A 16,451-nucleotide genomic window follows, 5' to 3' on the forward strand; every position below is an offset into this window, starting at 1 on the left:
GCCCCTGGCCCACTGAGATCCCACCCCAGGCAGCCCAGTCATAGGGAGCCCTATAGACCTACATTCCCTTCTTAGCCCCCACTGTGTCCCCATTCCTACTGCATCCTTTTAGTTCCACAGGCTTCCATGGGCAAGAAATAATAGGGCCTGAGAAGGCCAAGTGCTGGGGAACTGGCCAGACCCTTCAGACCCCAGGCAAGAGTGACCCTTTCCAGGATTTGGTCCCCACCCCCCCAGCAGGGAACATGGTGAGGGGGAAGTTCAGAATCCTAGTCCTCCTCACCCCTCCCCACCCCCAGTGACTAAATCTCTCAGATCTATTCATCCCCGCTGGGATTCAGAGTCCCCCAACCCCCAGGAAAGTGGAAGGACAGACTCTCAGCCAAGGAGGGGGGCCTGGTGGTCCAAAGGAGAGACTCGCTCTTTTCCTTTTGTTTGCTCACAGGAGGGGACAAATGCCCTGTGTGCACAGAGGTTTGATGTGACAACTTGATAGACCACATAAGGGTTTCAGCAAAGGCCTCCCGACCCTGCTCTCCATGCATTAAGATAATGATGGGGTGTGTGCCCCAGTACATTTCAGATCTTGGCTACAAAGGCCTTCCTTCCTTCTGTTTTCTTCCTCCAGCTCAGCTTGCCCACAGGTTCCCAGAGACTCTTGGCAGCTTTCTCTCAGGCAGAATGAAGTTGTGAGCTGCGTGGGAGGCAGTTAGACAGCGAGAGTGTTGCAGCCTTCTTAATGAGGGACAATAGCTCCTCTTGGAGCCATTAAGCCACAGCTACAGAGATGGGGAACCCCAATTAGAAAGGAGTGGGAGAAGTAAAGAGGAGGGTCTGAGAGACGCCTGCAGGACAGATCTATATCTTTGGGGCTCTGTGGGCCCCGTGGGTAGAGATATAGCTGACTGCGTTTAGGATCTGCTTTCCTTCTTAAGGTAAAACATTCCAGTGACTACAGAGCCAACCCTGGGTGGTGACCCTTCAAAATACACAAATTGAAAGGAGGAGGCAAAATTACCAGAGAGAAGGGTTTTTCTTTAAGTTTGTGGCTCAGAGATTATAAGAGTAAGAAAGGAAATTATATTTATTTAATGGACATCCTCTGTAAGTTTTGCTACATTATGTATGTGAGCATATGGATATTTGTATTACAGCGGATAGCTCTCTTTTGTTCTGGCGTTCAACTGAATCACATTATGTTTACAGCAAGATAATAATCCTGGATTTTCCATGGCTCACTCTGTCAGAGTATAAGATTAGCTCTCGAATTCATTAACAGCCATCTCCTTTTAAATGTCAGATAACTTTTTAAATGCCAAGTACTTACGCAACACCTTCTGTGCAATTCAAATCAGCTTTACCAAATTAACTCATTAATCTTTATTGTTTCACTTACTGACGAGAAAGGCTTCCAGGTGTTTTTAGCAGAACATGAAAATATTAAGGTAGTTACAATACAATACAGGTGGGTTTTGATTTTCTGCTAAACATTGACCCTTCCACTGGTTTTGTAATCATTCCCAGCAAAGCATCCATGTAAAAGAAACATAAAAGCTTCAGGCATCTCTCCTTTCTTCTAATTCCCCCATTTTCCTTCCCTTCTATTTTTCCTTGTGTTTTCTTCCCCTTTCTACATCTTCAGATACCTTGACTCCTGTTTGCTATTTATCCTGCTGTCTTTGCTCTCAAAATAGCCCAAGAGCTGCAAGTGTCAATTATGATGGTTCTCCCACCCAGAAACAGAAGGGTGCCTTGCAGGATCAGGGATGGAGCTCAAAGGGCTGCTTAGAACAGGCCTAGAAATCAGGAATTCCACTGTCCTTTCAGAGAACCCCTACCTGGTTTTACCTCTGAATAATCAGATACAGGCTGCACTGACTGCTAAAGATAGATCCTTCCAGAGTTGGCTTCTTCTTGTCCCCCAGTTTTCTGTTCAAGTCACCCTGGAAAGGTTTTCCCTCATCACCCAAAGGCAAGTCCCACCCCTCCCCATCAACTTCCATCTTATCCCATTTCACTGTCTTCATAGACTTATCTAAAATCATCCAGCTTGAGGTTCCTGGGTGGCTCAGTTGGTTGAGCGTCCGGCTTCAGGTCAGGTCATGATCTTGTGGTTCGTGAGTTCAAGGCCCGTATCAGACTTGCTGCTGTCAGTGCACAGCCCATTTCAGATCCTTTGTCCCCCTTTCTCTGCCCTTCCCTCACTCATTGTCTCTCTCTCTCTCTCTTTCTCTCAAAAATAAAAATAATTAAAAATAATAAAAAACAAATAAAATAAAATCGTCCAACTTATGTATGTGTTTGTTTGCCTGGCACATACAATATCACCAAATAAATAACATTTTAATGAATAAATGAAAAACCATCCCAACACATGGCTTTGTCACCTGATTTTAACTTTCTGACTTTTTCTCTTCTTCTCACCACCTCCCAGAATCCTCTTTATATATTCAATCTTTTCTTTCCTCCAAACCCCCAAACCCCCTTTCACTATCATTTATTTGTTAGAACAGTTGAATGTAAGAAGGAAAAACAGTTCTTCACATTCCAGTGACTAGAGAGCCTTCACTGAAGACATTCCATCAAGCTAGAATTCATGGCCCCTAATGTTAAAGAGGTGAGCCATACAGTTGGGAGAATTGTTTTATCACAAAATTTATGGTCAGATAATTTGGAGGGACTTTTCTCAAAGCCTCTCAACTGCCCACTCTTCAATCTGAGCTCCACATAAGGAGTTAAAATAAAGTGTCTGACTCTTGACTCTTGATTTCATCTCATGATCTCACGATTTGTGAGACTGAGCCCTGCCCTGTCAGGCTCTGCACTGACACAGCATGGAGCCTGCTTGGGATTCTCTCTCTCCCTCTCTACCCCTTCCCTGCTTGCATGCATGCACGTGTGTATGCTCTTTCTCTCCCTCAAGATGAATAAATAGGGGCGCCTGGGTGGCGCAGTCGGTTAAGCGTCCGACTTCAGCCAGGTCACGATCTCGCGGTCCGTGAGTTCGAGCCCCGCGTCAGGCTCTGGGCTGATGGCTCAGAGCCTGGAGCCTGTTTCCGATTCTGTGTCTCCCTCTCTCTCTGCCCCTCCCCCGTTCATGCTCTGTCTCTCTCTGTCCCCAAAAAAATAAATAAACGTTGAAAAAAAAAATTAAAAAAAAAAAAAGATGAATAAATAAATAAACATTTAAAAAGAAAGATTTACAGGTCAGATGATTTGGAGGGGCTTTTTTTAAATTTTGTTTATGTTTATTTTTGAGAGAGAGACAGAGCATGAACGGGGGAGGGGCAGAGAGGGAGACACAGAATATGAAGCAGGCTCCAGGCTCAGAGCTGTCAGCAAAGAGCCCAACATGGGGCTCAAACTTGTGAACCACACCAACATGACCTGAGCTGAATGAAGTTGGACGCTCAACCAACTGAGCCACCCAGGTGCCCCTTGGAAGGACTTTTCTCAAAGCCTCTCAACTCCCCAGTCTTCAACCTGAGCCCCACATAAGGAGTTAAAGTAATTCTAACCATTGGAACTGGCTGTGAGTATGCTTTTGTCTTCTGGGCTAACACAAAACCTTCTCTGGAAGATAATGGAGAAGTTTCCCTCAAATCAGTATTGTCTGATTTCTATTATTCCACCCAGTGATTCATGCATGATTTTGGAAGCTAGAAAGCTTCAAATTTTTTGTGTGATTCTAGCTCAGACCAAATGTTTTCATTTGATCTAGAAACAGGGAGGGGCTATCTTACTCCAAGAAGCTAATCAGATGTATGACTGAGATGACAAAAAATTGGATATGTAATTGTCCAGGAAAGTCTTTATCTCTAGCCATATTTCAAAACAAAGGAAATGGGTGGGGGCGTGCATCAAAATGAGGGCTGCTTGTGGGGGCCCAACAGTTAATTCATCATTAATACTTTAAAGTAATATAAATGTTATAGGAAGGGGAGTTTATAATGGCCCAGAGAGACAGACATCTGAGATTTAGTCTACTAGAAAATATGGAAATGATCAAATCCACACCCAGGGTGATCTCATGGCACACTAGTGACCCCAGCAAGTCAGCCCTAAAGAATAACAAATAACTTTCTTCTTTGTGAAGGAGGAGCCAGTGCTATGCAGAGGATAGGCCTCTGGAGGTCAGCACGTACTTCCTGTTAACGATGTTCTCACTGGCTCTACCCATTGTAATTGAATTGGGCTATAACATGTAGCTTGCACCCAATGTGATTGTTACTCTTTTGTTCAGCAAATGTGTATCAAGTATCTGTTTGTTTCCATACCCTGTGCTAGGCACTACTGTTACCTAGAAACAGCACAGTCATGGTTCTTGCCCTCATGGAGCTTGTAGTCTAGTGGGGAGGGGAGTTGGCTGCACAGCATGAGCATCATTGTGGGCAATGAGGGAAGTGCTCAGTGCTCTGGATGTCACGGAAGGTACATGGGACAAGCAAGCCAGACCGGAAGGATGAGGAGGAACCCGAAGGGAGGAATGTGTTCCCAGGAGGAGGAAGGACAGTCTCCAGGAACTGACCTTGGAAAGGTCAGTATTGATGGTAGTTCTTTGCACTTGCTATTCCCACAGTGAAGTAAACAGTTCCTGCAGAGAGCCCCACAGAACCTTCCCTGACCTTCTTCAGAGCTTTGCTCAAAAATCACTTTCTTATGGGGCCTTCCTGCTTAAAATTGCAGCCTACACTGCCATCCCAGCTACTCCTTACTCCCCTCTCTGCTTTATTCTTCTCCAAGTCACAAATCACTGGCAGACATAACTTATGTTCCACTTACTTGTTATCTCTTCCCTCTCAATGAAATCTATGTGTAGTTTTCATGGGGCTGGAGACTTGTTTGCTTCTTGCACTGCTGTATCTGCTCTACTGGGCATAGAAAAGGCACTCAATAAATATTTCTTGAATGACTGAATGAGGCAGGAGAGATAGTCCAGGGCCAGGCAAGAAGGGTCTTATAAGCTTTTTAAGTGGGTTGGCCTTCATGCTGAGGGCAAGGGCCTTTGAATGTTTTAAGCAGAGTGGTATGGTCCACTTTGCATCTTGGAAAGATCAACCGGGTTGCAGTATGGAGCATGGGCTGGAAAGCGACGTCAGATCAAACTTTGTTGTGTTCTGAATCATGACATCATTTTCATGTTGTGGTAACAGGAGAGAGAGCATGGCCCGAGACATTGGAGAGGCCCTAGGCCCCTGTATTAGCCCATTCTTCCTTCCTTGTTGCTAGATTCGTCCAAATCACTCCTCCTAACACATCAAATACATTTTAAGGTTGCAAATAAACTGGAGTATTGCTGTAACTTTATCTGCAAGGTAGATTTGATAACCATTTGTGGAAGCTATATGGAGTCTGGGGCACACGGTAATTACCAGCTGCATAGCTTTGGGCTAATTACGTTAAATAACTCTCAGAGCCTGCAGTTCCTCATCTGTGAGATGGGAATACCAAGAACTGCCTCACAGGGTTGTTATGAGGATTCACTAAAATGATTACAATCCTGAAACACAGGAAGGTCCTTTTTTCCACTTTCCTATTACACTGACCCCAGGTATGAATTAATAACCAGTCTTGGATTATCCTCTATATATATATATATGGGTCCCCTGTGTCTTCAATGATAAAAATAGGTGTTATGACTAGTGTTCCAACGATGAAAAATTACTTTCTATAAATATTTGGGGATTTAGACTAGCTCTTGTCGCACTGTATATCATTCCTATGAAAGTTGGGCTTTCTGCTTCTCTTCACAGGGAGCCCAGCAGTCCTTGGAGGCAGCAGCTCAGAAGAGAGGAGAGCCTCAAAGTTGTATAAATAAAGGGCTGATATGTTCAAACAGAAAAGAATTTTACACGCGCAAGCTGCACATCGACATGACGCCGTTCCTGAAGGTGATCTCACACTGAGAAGACGAGGAGTTTTATAGACACATACACAGGCATCCCAGTTAATACATTTCTGCATGGTACAAAAACAGCTTCAGAAGTCCCTCAGAGTTCCTGCTTTATCAGAAAGGACAGAAAATAGGCAGTTTGTAGCAGATGAAGGAAGAACAAATTAGGACGGTAATCACAGCCAGCCATCGGGGACAAATCAGTTGGGTGTCTGGTTTGGGTGGTGGGGGACAAAAAAAAGAGATGAGAAAGGATAACCTTGAACTACCTCATAAAACAAACAAATATAATTCATTTTATCTTGACAGTAGCTAAAATAATTGTTACTGTTTTATCACTGTAACTGAGTAGAGCTGGTATTCTGACTGGAGAAGACTTATTTTTGGTAACTATTTACAAGTCAACTGCATATCCTCTTTGGATGTCTGACCTTATTGTCTGTTCTCTGAGAGTTCATTATTCTCCTAAGCTCAGTTTCATATCTAGTTAAGGGTACTGAGAGTTGCTATGGTGGGGATGTCATTTGTCCACCTTTGCAATACTCTGTCCTGCCCCAGCATCTAACACAGTGCCTGGCACATGGAAGGTGCTCCCTAAATGCTCCATAAATTGACTGCCTTCTTATCCAACAGCCCTTTGGGCTTAGGGTTCTCTTCTTACCCATTCTTTGCCCCCCTCGGAGCTAAATGGACCAGAAATAAATTATCAGGGAGTAAAAGAAACTAATCAGGAACAAAGCAAGACTCCATAAATTGACTGCCTTCTTATCCAACAGCCCTCTGAGCTTAGGGTTCTCTTCTTACCCATTGTTTGCCCTCCTCAGAGCTAAATGGACTGGAAATAAATGATCAGGGAGTAAAAGAAACTGATCAGGAACAAAGCAAGCCTTGGCTTAGAAGGATCTCAGATCCTTTATACTACCCTAGAGAACAATATCCCAGGCCCTTGATAGTGACGAGGAAAGACAGAAACAGAGGAGAGGAAACCAAATATATGTAGGTTCGTGATGGTGGCACTATTCAATACTATAGACTGTCAGAGACTTCAGGGGTCATGAGGGTCACCCTCATAACCTCAGCTAATCCAGAGTTCTCAGGTCAAATCTTCTCTGGGCTACTCCAATCCCAGCCAGAACTGACAATGTGGGGCTTTGATGAAGAGTGATGTATTTGCCCCAAATCTGTCTCACTCTGTGGCTGGGCTCTGCTTTCTTCTGTTTCCTCTTAGATAGGCTCTTTCCCCATGTAACAAGAGGACTATTGACTTCTCTTTCTAGATCATTCTGGAACTGAATCTTATTGACCCAAGTTGGGTCACATGCCCATGCCCAAATGAATCACTGTGGCCAGGAAATTGGAATACACTAACTGACTCAGCTTGAGGCTACAGGGACTAAAAGTGGGGAGAGGAAGAATGTTTCAAAAAAGAAAACAGGGTCCTTATAACCAGAATAAGAAAGAATGATTCTGGGCAGGAAAAAAAATGCTACAAGTATTCAAAACAATTACTTTGATTCATTTCTTATTATATTAGTTTCTAGGGCCACCAAACAAAGTACCACAGACTGGGTAGCTTAAACAATAGAATTTATTTTCTCACAGTTCTGGAAGCCAGAAGTCTGAGATCTAGGTGTTGGCAGGATTGGTTTCTTCTGAGACCTTCCTCCTTGGTTTGTAGATGGTCATCTTTTCCCTGTGTCTTCACATGGCCCTCCCTCTGTGTGTGTGTCTGTGTCCTAATCACCTCTTCCTCTGAGGACACCAGTAATATTGGATTAGAGCCCACCCTAATGATGAATGCATCTCATTTTATGTTTTAAAAAAATTTTTAATGTTTATTTATTTTTAAGAGAGAGAGACAGAGTGTGAGCAGGGGAGGGGCAGAGAAAGAGGGAGACACAGAATCCAAAGCAGGCTTCAGGCTCTGAGCTGTCAGCGCGGAGCCAAACGTGGGGCTCGAACCCACAAACCATGAGATCATGACCTGAGCCAAAGTCAGATGCTTAACCTACTGAGCCACCCAGGCATCCCTGTTTTTAAAGACCGTATCTCCAAATGCATTCACAGTCTGAGGTACTGATGATGGTGGACTTCAATATACAAATGTTGGAGGAACACAATAGAGCCCAAAACACCTACACTAATGAAACTATTCTTTTTTTCCTTAGCATCAGTTTAGTTCTCCCTTTAAGGCCTAAAGAATTCTGGTTGGTACTTTCCAGGATGAGGTATCATCAGTATCATCACTATTCATTCCATCTATAGTGAGCATCTACTGCTACTCTGTGCCTGACCCTTTCTGGGCATTTGGAATACATCAGCAAACAAAACAGACTGAGATCCTTGTCCTGCCCCAGGCAACACGTATAGTATGTTCAAAGGTGATAATTACTATGGAAATGAGATAAGTATATTTAGGGAACATCTGGTAACTGCAGAATTCAGAGTATTGAATTTATAATAATTGTTTTGTGTATTTAATGTCCACAGTGCTTTTGTGGTACACTTTTTGTTCAGTAATGTTGGTACCATGTTACTGAGGGAAGGGGATGATCATCCCTAAGGTTCACTTTCTGGTCCACCTTTTTTAAGACTAACAGAAATTGTAACTCAGTCTGCTTCTACAGGGGACTTATAGGGACACACTAGGCTTTCTGACTCCCAAACTGTCCTTGCCCAAAAGAGCACACCCTTTCTTGCAAATGTTCAGTGTTAAAACTCTCCTTAGGTAGACTTTTTATTTGACATGGTAGCTCCTAGATTCTTAGGGGTTGCCTTCTAGAAAAGGACAAATCTCAGGGCTTGTATAGAAAAGGATGGTGAATTCAAACAGAAAGTTCTGTCCTCAGTTTCTTGAGCTTTATAGAAACCAATTCATTCTACACATGTCATTTGTGTATTTCCTGTCAATCCACACGACATTTCATTCATTTTTCCTAGTGCCTATAGGAAGCATTGCACATTTCAGGGGATAAGGGTGGGAGATAAAAATATCGAGGCTGAAAAGGGAAATGGAAAGAGATGAAAATAATCATAATTGCTAACATTACTGAGCACTTTCTCTGTGCCAGACTCTGTTCTAAGTTTTACATGCAAGAACTCATTTAATTCACAAAACGAATCTAGGAAATAAGTAACATTATCCCATTTTACAGGTAAGAAAACTAAGGCATTGAGAGGTTAAGTAACTTCCCAAATGTCATACAGTTGGTAAATGACAGGAACAAGATAAAGACAGCCCATCTCCAGAGCCCATGTTTTCAACCATCTGCCACAAAGCCTCACTGAAGACGCCAAATGAGTGACAGTCATTTCTGTGACTGTGCTTCCTTTTTAGTAAAATGGAAATCATAATACTGGGACCTCCATACCCATCTCTCAATGGTGAGGCAAGGGTCACATGAAACAATAATTTTGAAAGAATGTTCACACCTACAAGAGATTCAACTCATAAAGGAGAAATGAACAAACATTCCTTGACTCCTGCTTAGGACCAGGGCCCTCACATATTGGAAATTTATTTAATTTTCCTACCCCTTTCCTGGTGAGTGTATAGATTCCAGCTGTACAGATGAGGAAATTGGGGACTGGTAAAATGAGACAATGATCAGTGACATGGCTGCCAGCAGAGAGAACTGGGATTCAAAGCCATAAAACCCACAATACGTGATGTTGATGAGGTCTACTACATTCCTATGAAAATTTAATTATACATCTTTGTTTTGGCTTCAGAACCTAGGAGAGGAACAGAGATTTAATAATATAGTTTAATCTTAACACAAGATACCTTATGATTTTCATAAATTGGTTTTCTTTATTAAAGAAAATGTGTGGGGTCTTTTTTTAAATTTTTTTTATTTAAAAAAAAATTTTTTTTAACGTCTATTTATTTTTGAGACAGGGAGAGACAGAGCATGAACGGGGGAGGGTCAGAGAGACGGAGACACAGAATCTGAAACAGGCTCCAGGCTCTGAGCTGTCAGCACAGAGCCCGACGCGGGGCTCAGACTCACGGACGCGAGATCATGACCTGAGCCGAAGTCGGCCGCTCAACCGACTGAGCCACCCAGGCACCCCTAAATTTTTTTCTTTAAATGTTTATTGGTTTATGAGAGAAAGAGACAGAGCATGAGTGGGGGAGGAGCAGAGAGAGAGAGAGACATAGAATCCAAAGCAGGCTCCGGGCCCTGAACTGTCAGCACAGAGCCTGACATTGGCTTCAAACCCACAAGACGAGATCGAGATCGTAACCTGAGCTGAAGTTAGACATTTAACTAACTGAGGCACCCAGGCGCCCCCATGTGGGATCTTTTAATGCATAAGAAAAGTTGTACTACTGCCTTGAAGTTAAAACTCTTAAAGGAGATACTGGTTTTCTTCCATTATTAAGGAGGTCATTTAGATGTATGTATTGTGGTATGTTACACAGACTTTCTAAACGTATTTTCCTAAACAGGCCTTTTAAGAACTCTGTATTTATTATTACTCCATTTCAAAGGTGGAAAGAGTGAGTTTCAGTGATAGGTCATGCGGCTGGCTCCTGGCCCACAGGAGCCCCACATCTGACTCCAGCATCCCATGCTCCTCCAGTCCCCTGGCAGCCCCTCATGAAAGCCTGCTGTGAGCCTAGAAGTACCATGCTCAGATGGGGTGCTGTGCATGAGGGTAGTGGGCAAGACCAGAGGAAGATTCTCCAAGGAGAGATGAGAACTTCAGGTCACCTGGCCGAGCCCCTGTCAGTTGAAGCAATTGAGGCTCAGGGTTTAAGTAACTTGCATGATCTGTAAGGCATGATGTGTGGGAGTCAGGGCTTCCAGGGCAGGCAGTCTGACTCCAGGACCTGCACCCCAGCCACTCAGGCAGCTGTGTCTCATGTCTGGTTTCGGTGCTGCAGTTTGTGTTTACAAAGTGTTTGTTACTATCCCCACCCACCCACAGCCCTATAATACCATACTGCTGCCAGTGCTCTTTCTAAATACAGCTCAGTCATATCACTGGTTTGCTTGAAATTCCTTACCATGTCCCCATTGGCCTTCTGGTTAGATCCTGGCATCAAAGATGTATTTCTTTCATAAATAGAAAAATATAACAAATCAATTTTTTTTAACTCCATACTGCAACCTGCAAAACCTGGCCCCTGTCTAATTCACACTGTCCGTGCACTGCAGCCACCCCAAACTGCCCCCTGACCAGCACATGCCTCTTCCTCTGCCAGGAACTGCCCTACCTCCCTTTCTCTGCAAGACTTAGCACCATGTCCCCTGGTAAACAAACATTCCCCGGACTAATTTAGCTTCACCTTCTGAGGTCCTGCAGAAACCTGTCATAATCTGTCACAACATTTATCACACAGCATTGCAATGCTGAGGTTTTATGTCATTTCTCCACAAGCCAGCAAGGTGCTTGCGAATAGATCTTTCATCCTGGTGCCCCCAATGCCTAGCACATGACCTGGCACACAACAGACACTCAATAAATGTTCATGGGCTGAAGGAACAGATGAAGAGCAAATGACTTGGCCAGAATAACTGAGCTAGGATTGAATTTTCAGTCCTTCAGCTTCTTTGGCACACTCACCAAGTGTCATTACACTTGTTTCAATGTTTCAATCATTCAGTTTAGTCATTGCACTTGTAACTCATATTAAAAATGACAGATTGTGGGGTGCCTGGGTGGCTCAGTCTGGGAAGCATCCAACTCTTCCAGATGAGGTCACGATCTCACAGCTCCTGAAATGGAGCCCCGCGTCCAGCTTTACGCTCAGTGCGAAGCCTGCTTGGGATTCTCTCTTTCCCTCTCTCTCTACCACTACCCCCACCTCACCCTGTGCTGTCTCTCTGTCTCTCTCAAAATAAATAAACTTAAAAAAAAAAAATGACAGGGGCACCTGGGTGTGTCAATCGATTGGGTGTTTGACTTCAGCTCAGGTCATGATCTATGTCATGGTTCATGAGCCCCACATCAGGCTGGCTGCTGTCAGCACAGAACCCACTTCAGATCTTCTGTCCCCATTGCTCTCTGCCCCTCCCCCGCTCACACGGGCATGCGCACGCGCTCTCTCTTTTTCTCTCTCAAAAATGAATAAACGTTTAGGGAAAAAATGACAGGTTGCATTTTGTTTAGTTTCAGGTGTTGTGTGTGTGTGTGTATTTAAGTGGGCTTCACACCCAGCATGGGGGCTCAAATTCATGAGCCTGAGATCAAGTACTGGGTTGGGATCAAGAGTTGGTGCTTAACTAACTGAGCCACCCAGGCACCCCTGTAAAGAGATTATTTTTAACAGTTGTGTAGTATTCCATTGTATGAATTACCATAATGTATTTGACTAGTCCTCAATTGGTAAGACTTTTAGGTGGTTTCAGTCTGTTGCAGTGAATAACCTTAGGTATAAGTCATTTCTCATGTGTGTTCATATATCTAAAACATGACAGGTTTTTTTTTATAGTTTTCTAAGCAACAGACAGAATTTCAAATTAAGACTACTTCTTGGGGCACCTGGGTGGCTATCGGTTAAGCGTACGACTTCGGCTCAGGTCATGATCTCACGGTGTGTGAGTTCAAGCCCCGCGTCGGGCTTTGTGCTGACAGCTCAGAGCCTGGAGCCTGCTTCAGAAAAAAAAATTTTTTTAATAAAAAAAATAAAAAAGACTATTTCTTTTTCTAATAGGGATGTGCCAGAAGGTTCTTTCAAAGTCCCTGACTCTCTCTGCCTCCATCTCCCCATCTGTAAAATGAGAAGAATATTTCTTGCCCCTGAAGGCTCATAGCTACATATTAAGACTGAAGGTTTATTCTTCTTGCCTTTGAAATTCTTCCAAAGGAGCAAGCTTGTTTCTCCCTTTTAATCCAGTTTCCTGTTAGATTAATAGGGCATGTCTTTCCGTTTATCTTTCTTCTATTCTTATAACTTAGCAGTTTACTATGACTGAGGTGGGTTTTCCTGCTGTAATTTTTCAAAAACCTTTCCATTTATTTAGGGATGATTTTTTTTTCTTTACTGCACCAAGACCAAATCCTGTTTGTCTCCAAAATGAGAAATAACAAAAGAAAGAAAATTACTTTGCTCGCTTTAGCAGCACATATACTAAAATTGGAGCAATACAGAGAAGATTAGTGTGGCCCCTGCATGAGGATGCTATGCACATTCCTGAGCATTCAATATTTTCTTGTATACCTGAAACTAATATAACACTATGTTGACTAACTGGAATTAAAATAAAAACTTAAGGGGAGCCTGGCTGGCTCAGTTGGAAGAGCATGAGACTCTTGATCTCAGAGTCGTGAGTTTGAGCCCCATGTTGAGTATAGAAATTACGAAAAAAATAAACTTAAAAAAATTTTTTTAGAAACTTAATCATAATAAAAGCAAAAAAGGAAGGAAGGAAGGAAGAGAAAGAAAGAAAATCACTTACCTGCTCTAGCTCTTTTATGTCAGAATCTCATTGGCTACAAACGGTAAGCTAACAAGTGAAAAAATACACAGGGTAAAAAGCTATAGGGTGAGAAGAGAATGTCAAACAAATTAGATTAATTGTCTCTTTCCAGAGCAGCTTGGGTATTTGATAATTAAGTGGAAAAACTGATTGTCACTAAAGGTAGAGGAACTTTAGTCCTAGGAGAAACTTCCAGGGCTCTCCATATCCAATTCCTTCTTTGTAGCTGAAGTGAAGCTAGGGACTCAGCAGAGATCCACGTGACAAAGATCAAGAGCTGACTTCCTCAGACACATGTGGCTTTACTTAAGTCTTTGACTCTACCTGTCACATCACTTTGGCTACCAACGAGTTTCTCTTCTAATCTCTAGAGGAGATCAGTGACTCTCAATCCTGGCTACATGTTGGAATCACCCAAGAAACTTTAAAAATGCCCTAGTTCCAGGGGCGCCTGGGTGGCTCAGTCAGTTGAGTGTCCGACTTCAGCTCAGGTCATCATCTCACAGTTCATGGGGTCAAGCCCTGTGCCAGGCTCTGTGCTGACAGCTCAGAGCCTGGAGCCTGCTTCAGATTCTGTGTCTCCCTCTCTCTCTGCCCCTTCCCTGCTCATGTTCTGTCTCTCTCTGTCTCTTAAAAATAAATGTTTAAAAAAAAAATTTAAATACCCTAGTTCCAGAAAGTCTGATTTTATTTTTGGGGGGTAAATATTAGATATCATACCTTTTAAATAATTCTAACTCATAGCCAGGGTTGCGAACCACTATTATGGAAATTTCTAGATGGTGGATTGCAAGCAATTTGTATGACTGAGAGAAAGAAGGAAGAGGGGATTCAATGTGATAAGAAACCTAATCCGTGGCAACCTTGGAAACTCCACAAAAGGCCAATCTGACCCTTTTGCTTCCTTGCCTTACACCTTCAGTACTTTCCATTTGTTCGAGATAAGACCAAAGCCCTTAATCTGCCTTCAAGTCCTTGGGAGTCTGATTCAACCCACCCTTCCTATTCTTTCTGCCTCTGCTCTCATCACATCAGTCATCCATCAAGTCCCTGGAGGTACCTTGCTTCCTTCTCCAGTTGGTCTGTGCCTGTGGCATTCTTCTCCCCACCTCCCTCCCCCCAGTTAATGCCAGGCATGGAACACCGTACATGTGGATGGGACAAGCCTCCCACAAGAGAAATACAACTAAGACCCCCATAATGCTCAACAGTGCAGCTAAGCCCACCTGGCTCTTTAGGGCTATTCACACTGGTACTAGACTTCTTGGACACTGAAGTTAAAATAAGTTGACAAAGAAGGAGAAGAACTGGATTTCCAAAGGGCATAGACAATAGGAGTGTTTGCCTTTATTTTGTCTTATGTACTTTTTTTTATTGTGTATTAACCTAATAGGAAAATGGAGATGAAATGGACTATCATGAAGAACCAGGAGGACCCCTCAGAGAAAATCATCAAGATACCCAAGGTAGAGACAGCCAGGTTGGGTTTTAAATCTTATCACAACAATCATCTAATGAGGTTTGCATTGGTTCAAAGATGTTAATGGGAAATGACCCTTCCATTTCCTCTCAGCCTGGAAGTCAGAAAACAGACCAGTGTGCTGAGTTCAGACTCTGATTGTTCTTACTTAATGCATCACAAACCAACTGATGACGATAACATGCTTTTATATTTTTGGACTTACTGAAAGGTTTCTTTCCTGCCAGAGGCCACAGATTGATGGAAGAGAGTGGAGACTCTGGGGTATCACAAAAAGGTCACATAGGCACTTCCACTTTTCTGTTCCTCCTGCCCACAGGGGTGTGGATATGCAGGTGCAGGAGCTGAGACTCCCTGGCTAGAGGGTTAATATTCCAACGATGGTGGGGGGCAGTATCTTTAGAGACACAGACCCTGCTGCCCACCGCCCTGGGTGGTCAGGCTGTTTGAGTGTGGCTTCCTCCAAAAATGATGCTGCATTTAATAATGATGATTCTAGGAAACATTGGGCCCAGAACTGGGCTTTTTGGCATAGTTCATATTCCCAGACCCTGAGCTAGACTCTAATCTCTTCCCTGGGGGTACCTGTGCATGCTGTGTGATACTGCAGTTGGGTAGGCCCAGGTACCAGAACTGTTCTTTATCCTCACTGCATCTTGCAGGAATGGAAATAGATAGGTGAGAGACACTTGTGTTCTCAAGGAGTGGATGCAGTGCCAGCCAGAAAGAATTGCTTATTGTTTGCTGTACAAAGTCATCCAGCAGAGAGAGCAAATAGGGGCCTGTGCTCTGCCCCCTAAGCCATGCACCTCAGGACTGGGGGTATCCATGCAGAAGGGGCTCCTTTCCCCCTTCTACCGGCCCTTCTACTGGGGTGCCTTTCTTGAATTCACATAAGGTGCTCTATATAGGCTAGCAACAGCAGCTCTGTTCAGCTGAGTGGAGAACGTGGGCTCTGAAGTTGGACTACTGCCTTAACCCCTCTGTGCCTCAGTGTCCTTAACTGAGGCTGAAAACAGTATTCCCCTCCTAAGGTTGCATGAGAAATAAATGAAGTAATTCATATACAGTAACCCTTTAACGAATACTGTATTATTATTTTTTTAAGTTTATTTATTTATTTTGAGAGAGAGAAAGAGTCAGAAAGGGGCAGAGAGAGGGGGAGAGAGAGAGACTTCCAAGCAGGCTCTGCACTGTCAGTAGAGAGCTCAATGTGGGGCTTGAGCTCACGAACCTGAGATCATGACCTAAGCTGAAATCAAGAGTCAACCACTTAACCAACCGAGCCCCCCAGGCACCCTAATACTGTATTATTTTTGACTTGGATATCATAATGATTAAATGTCTACCCTCTCAGGGTCACAGTTTTCCAACCTTGAAATGACACCATGACCCTTCCTATCTCCTCTAGACCCCATGAGATGAGGAGACCATGAGAGCTCACTAGAAATAAAAATGCAAAGTCATGGATTTGGAATTTCACCTTAAATTTGATATTTTTCTGTTTACATATTTTACTGTTTCTTTCATTTGATATTCTAAACAAAAATAATTTTATACTCATTTAAAAAGATTTCACTGCTGGGTACGTGGGTGGCCCAGTTGGTTAAGTATCTGACTTCAGCTCAGGTCATGATCTTCAGCT

General features: G+C 43.3%; 1 protein-coding gene and 1 non-coding gene across 3 annotated transcripts in view; both read left to right on the forward strand.

The window, feature by feature from the left end:
* The window catches only part of KIAA2012 (KIAA2012 ortholog), a 109,451-nt gene that overhangs the window by 64,728 nt on the left and 28,272 nt on the right, over positions 1–16,451 (forward strand). For both annotated transcript variants that reach the window (XM_030325534.1, XM_030325535.1), the window contains 2 exons: positions 5,754–5,891; positions 14,720–14,792. In XM_030325534.1, coding sequence (XP_030181394.1) covers positions 5,754–5,891; positions 14,720–14,792 — 211 coding nt within the window. The remainder of the gene's footprint in view (positions 1–5,753; positions 5,892–14,719; positions 14,793–16,451) is intronic.
* LOC115522549 lies at positions 12,954–13,060 on the forward strand. The gene has a single exon (XR_003971452.1). It is a non-coding gene; the product is annotated as a U6 spliceosomal RNA (small nuclear RNA).

The sequence above is a fragment of the Lynx canadensis genome, chromosome C1 (genome assembly GCF_007474595.2).
Source record: "Lynx canadensis isolate LIC74 chromosome C1, mLynCan4.pri.v2, whole genome shotgun sequence".
NCBI lineage: Eukaryota > Metazoa > Chordata > Mammalia > Carnivora > Felidae > Lynx > Lynx canadensis.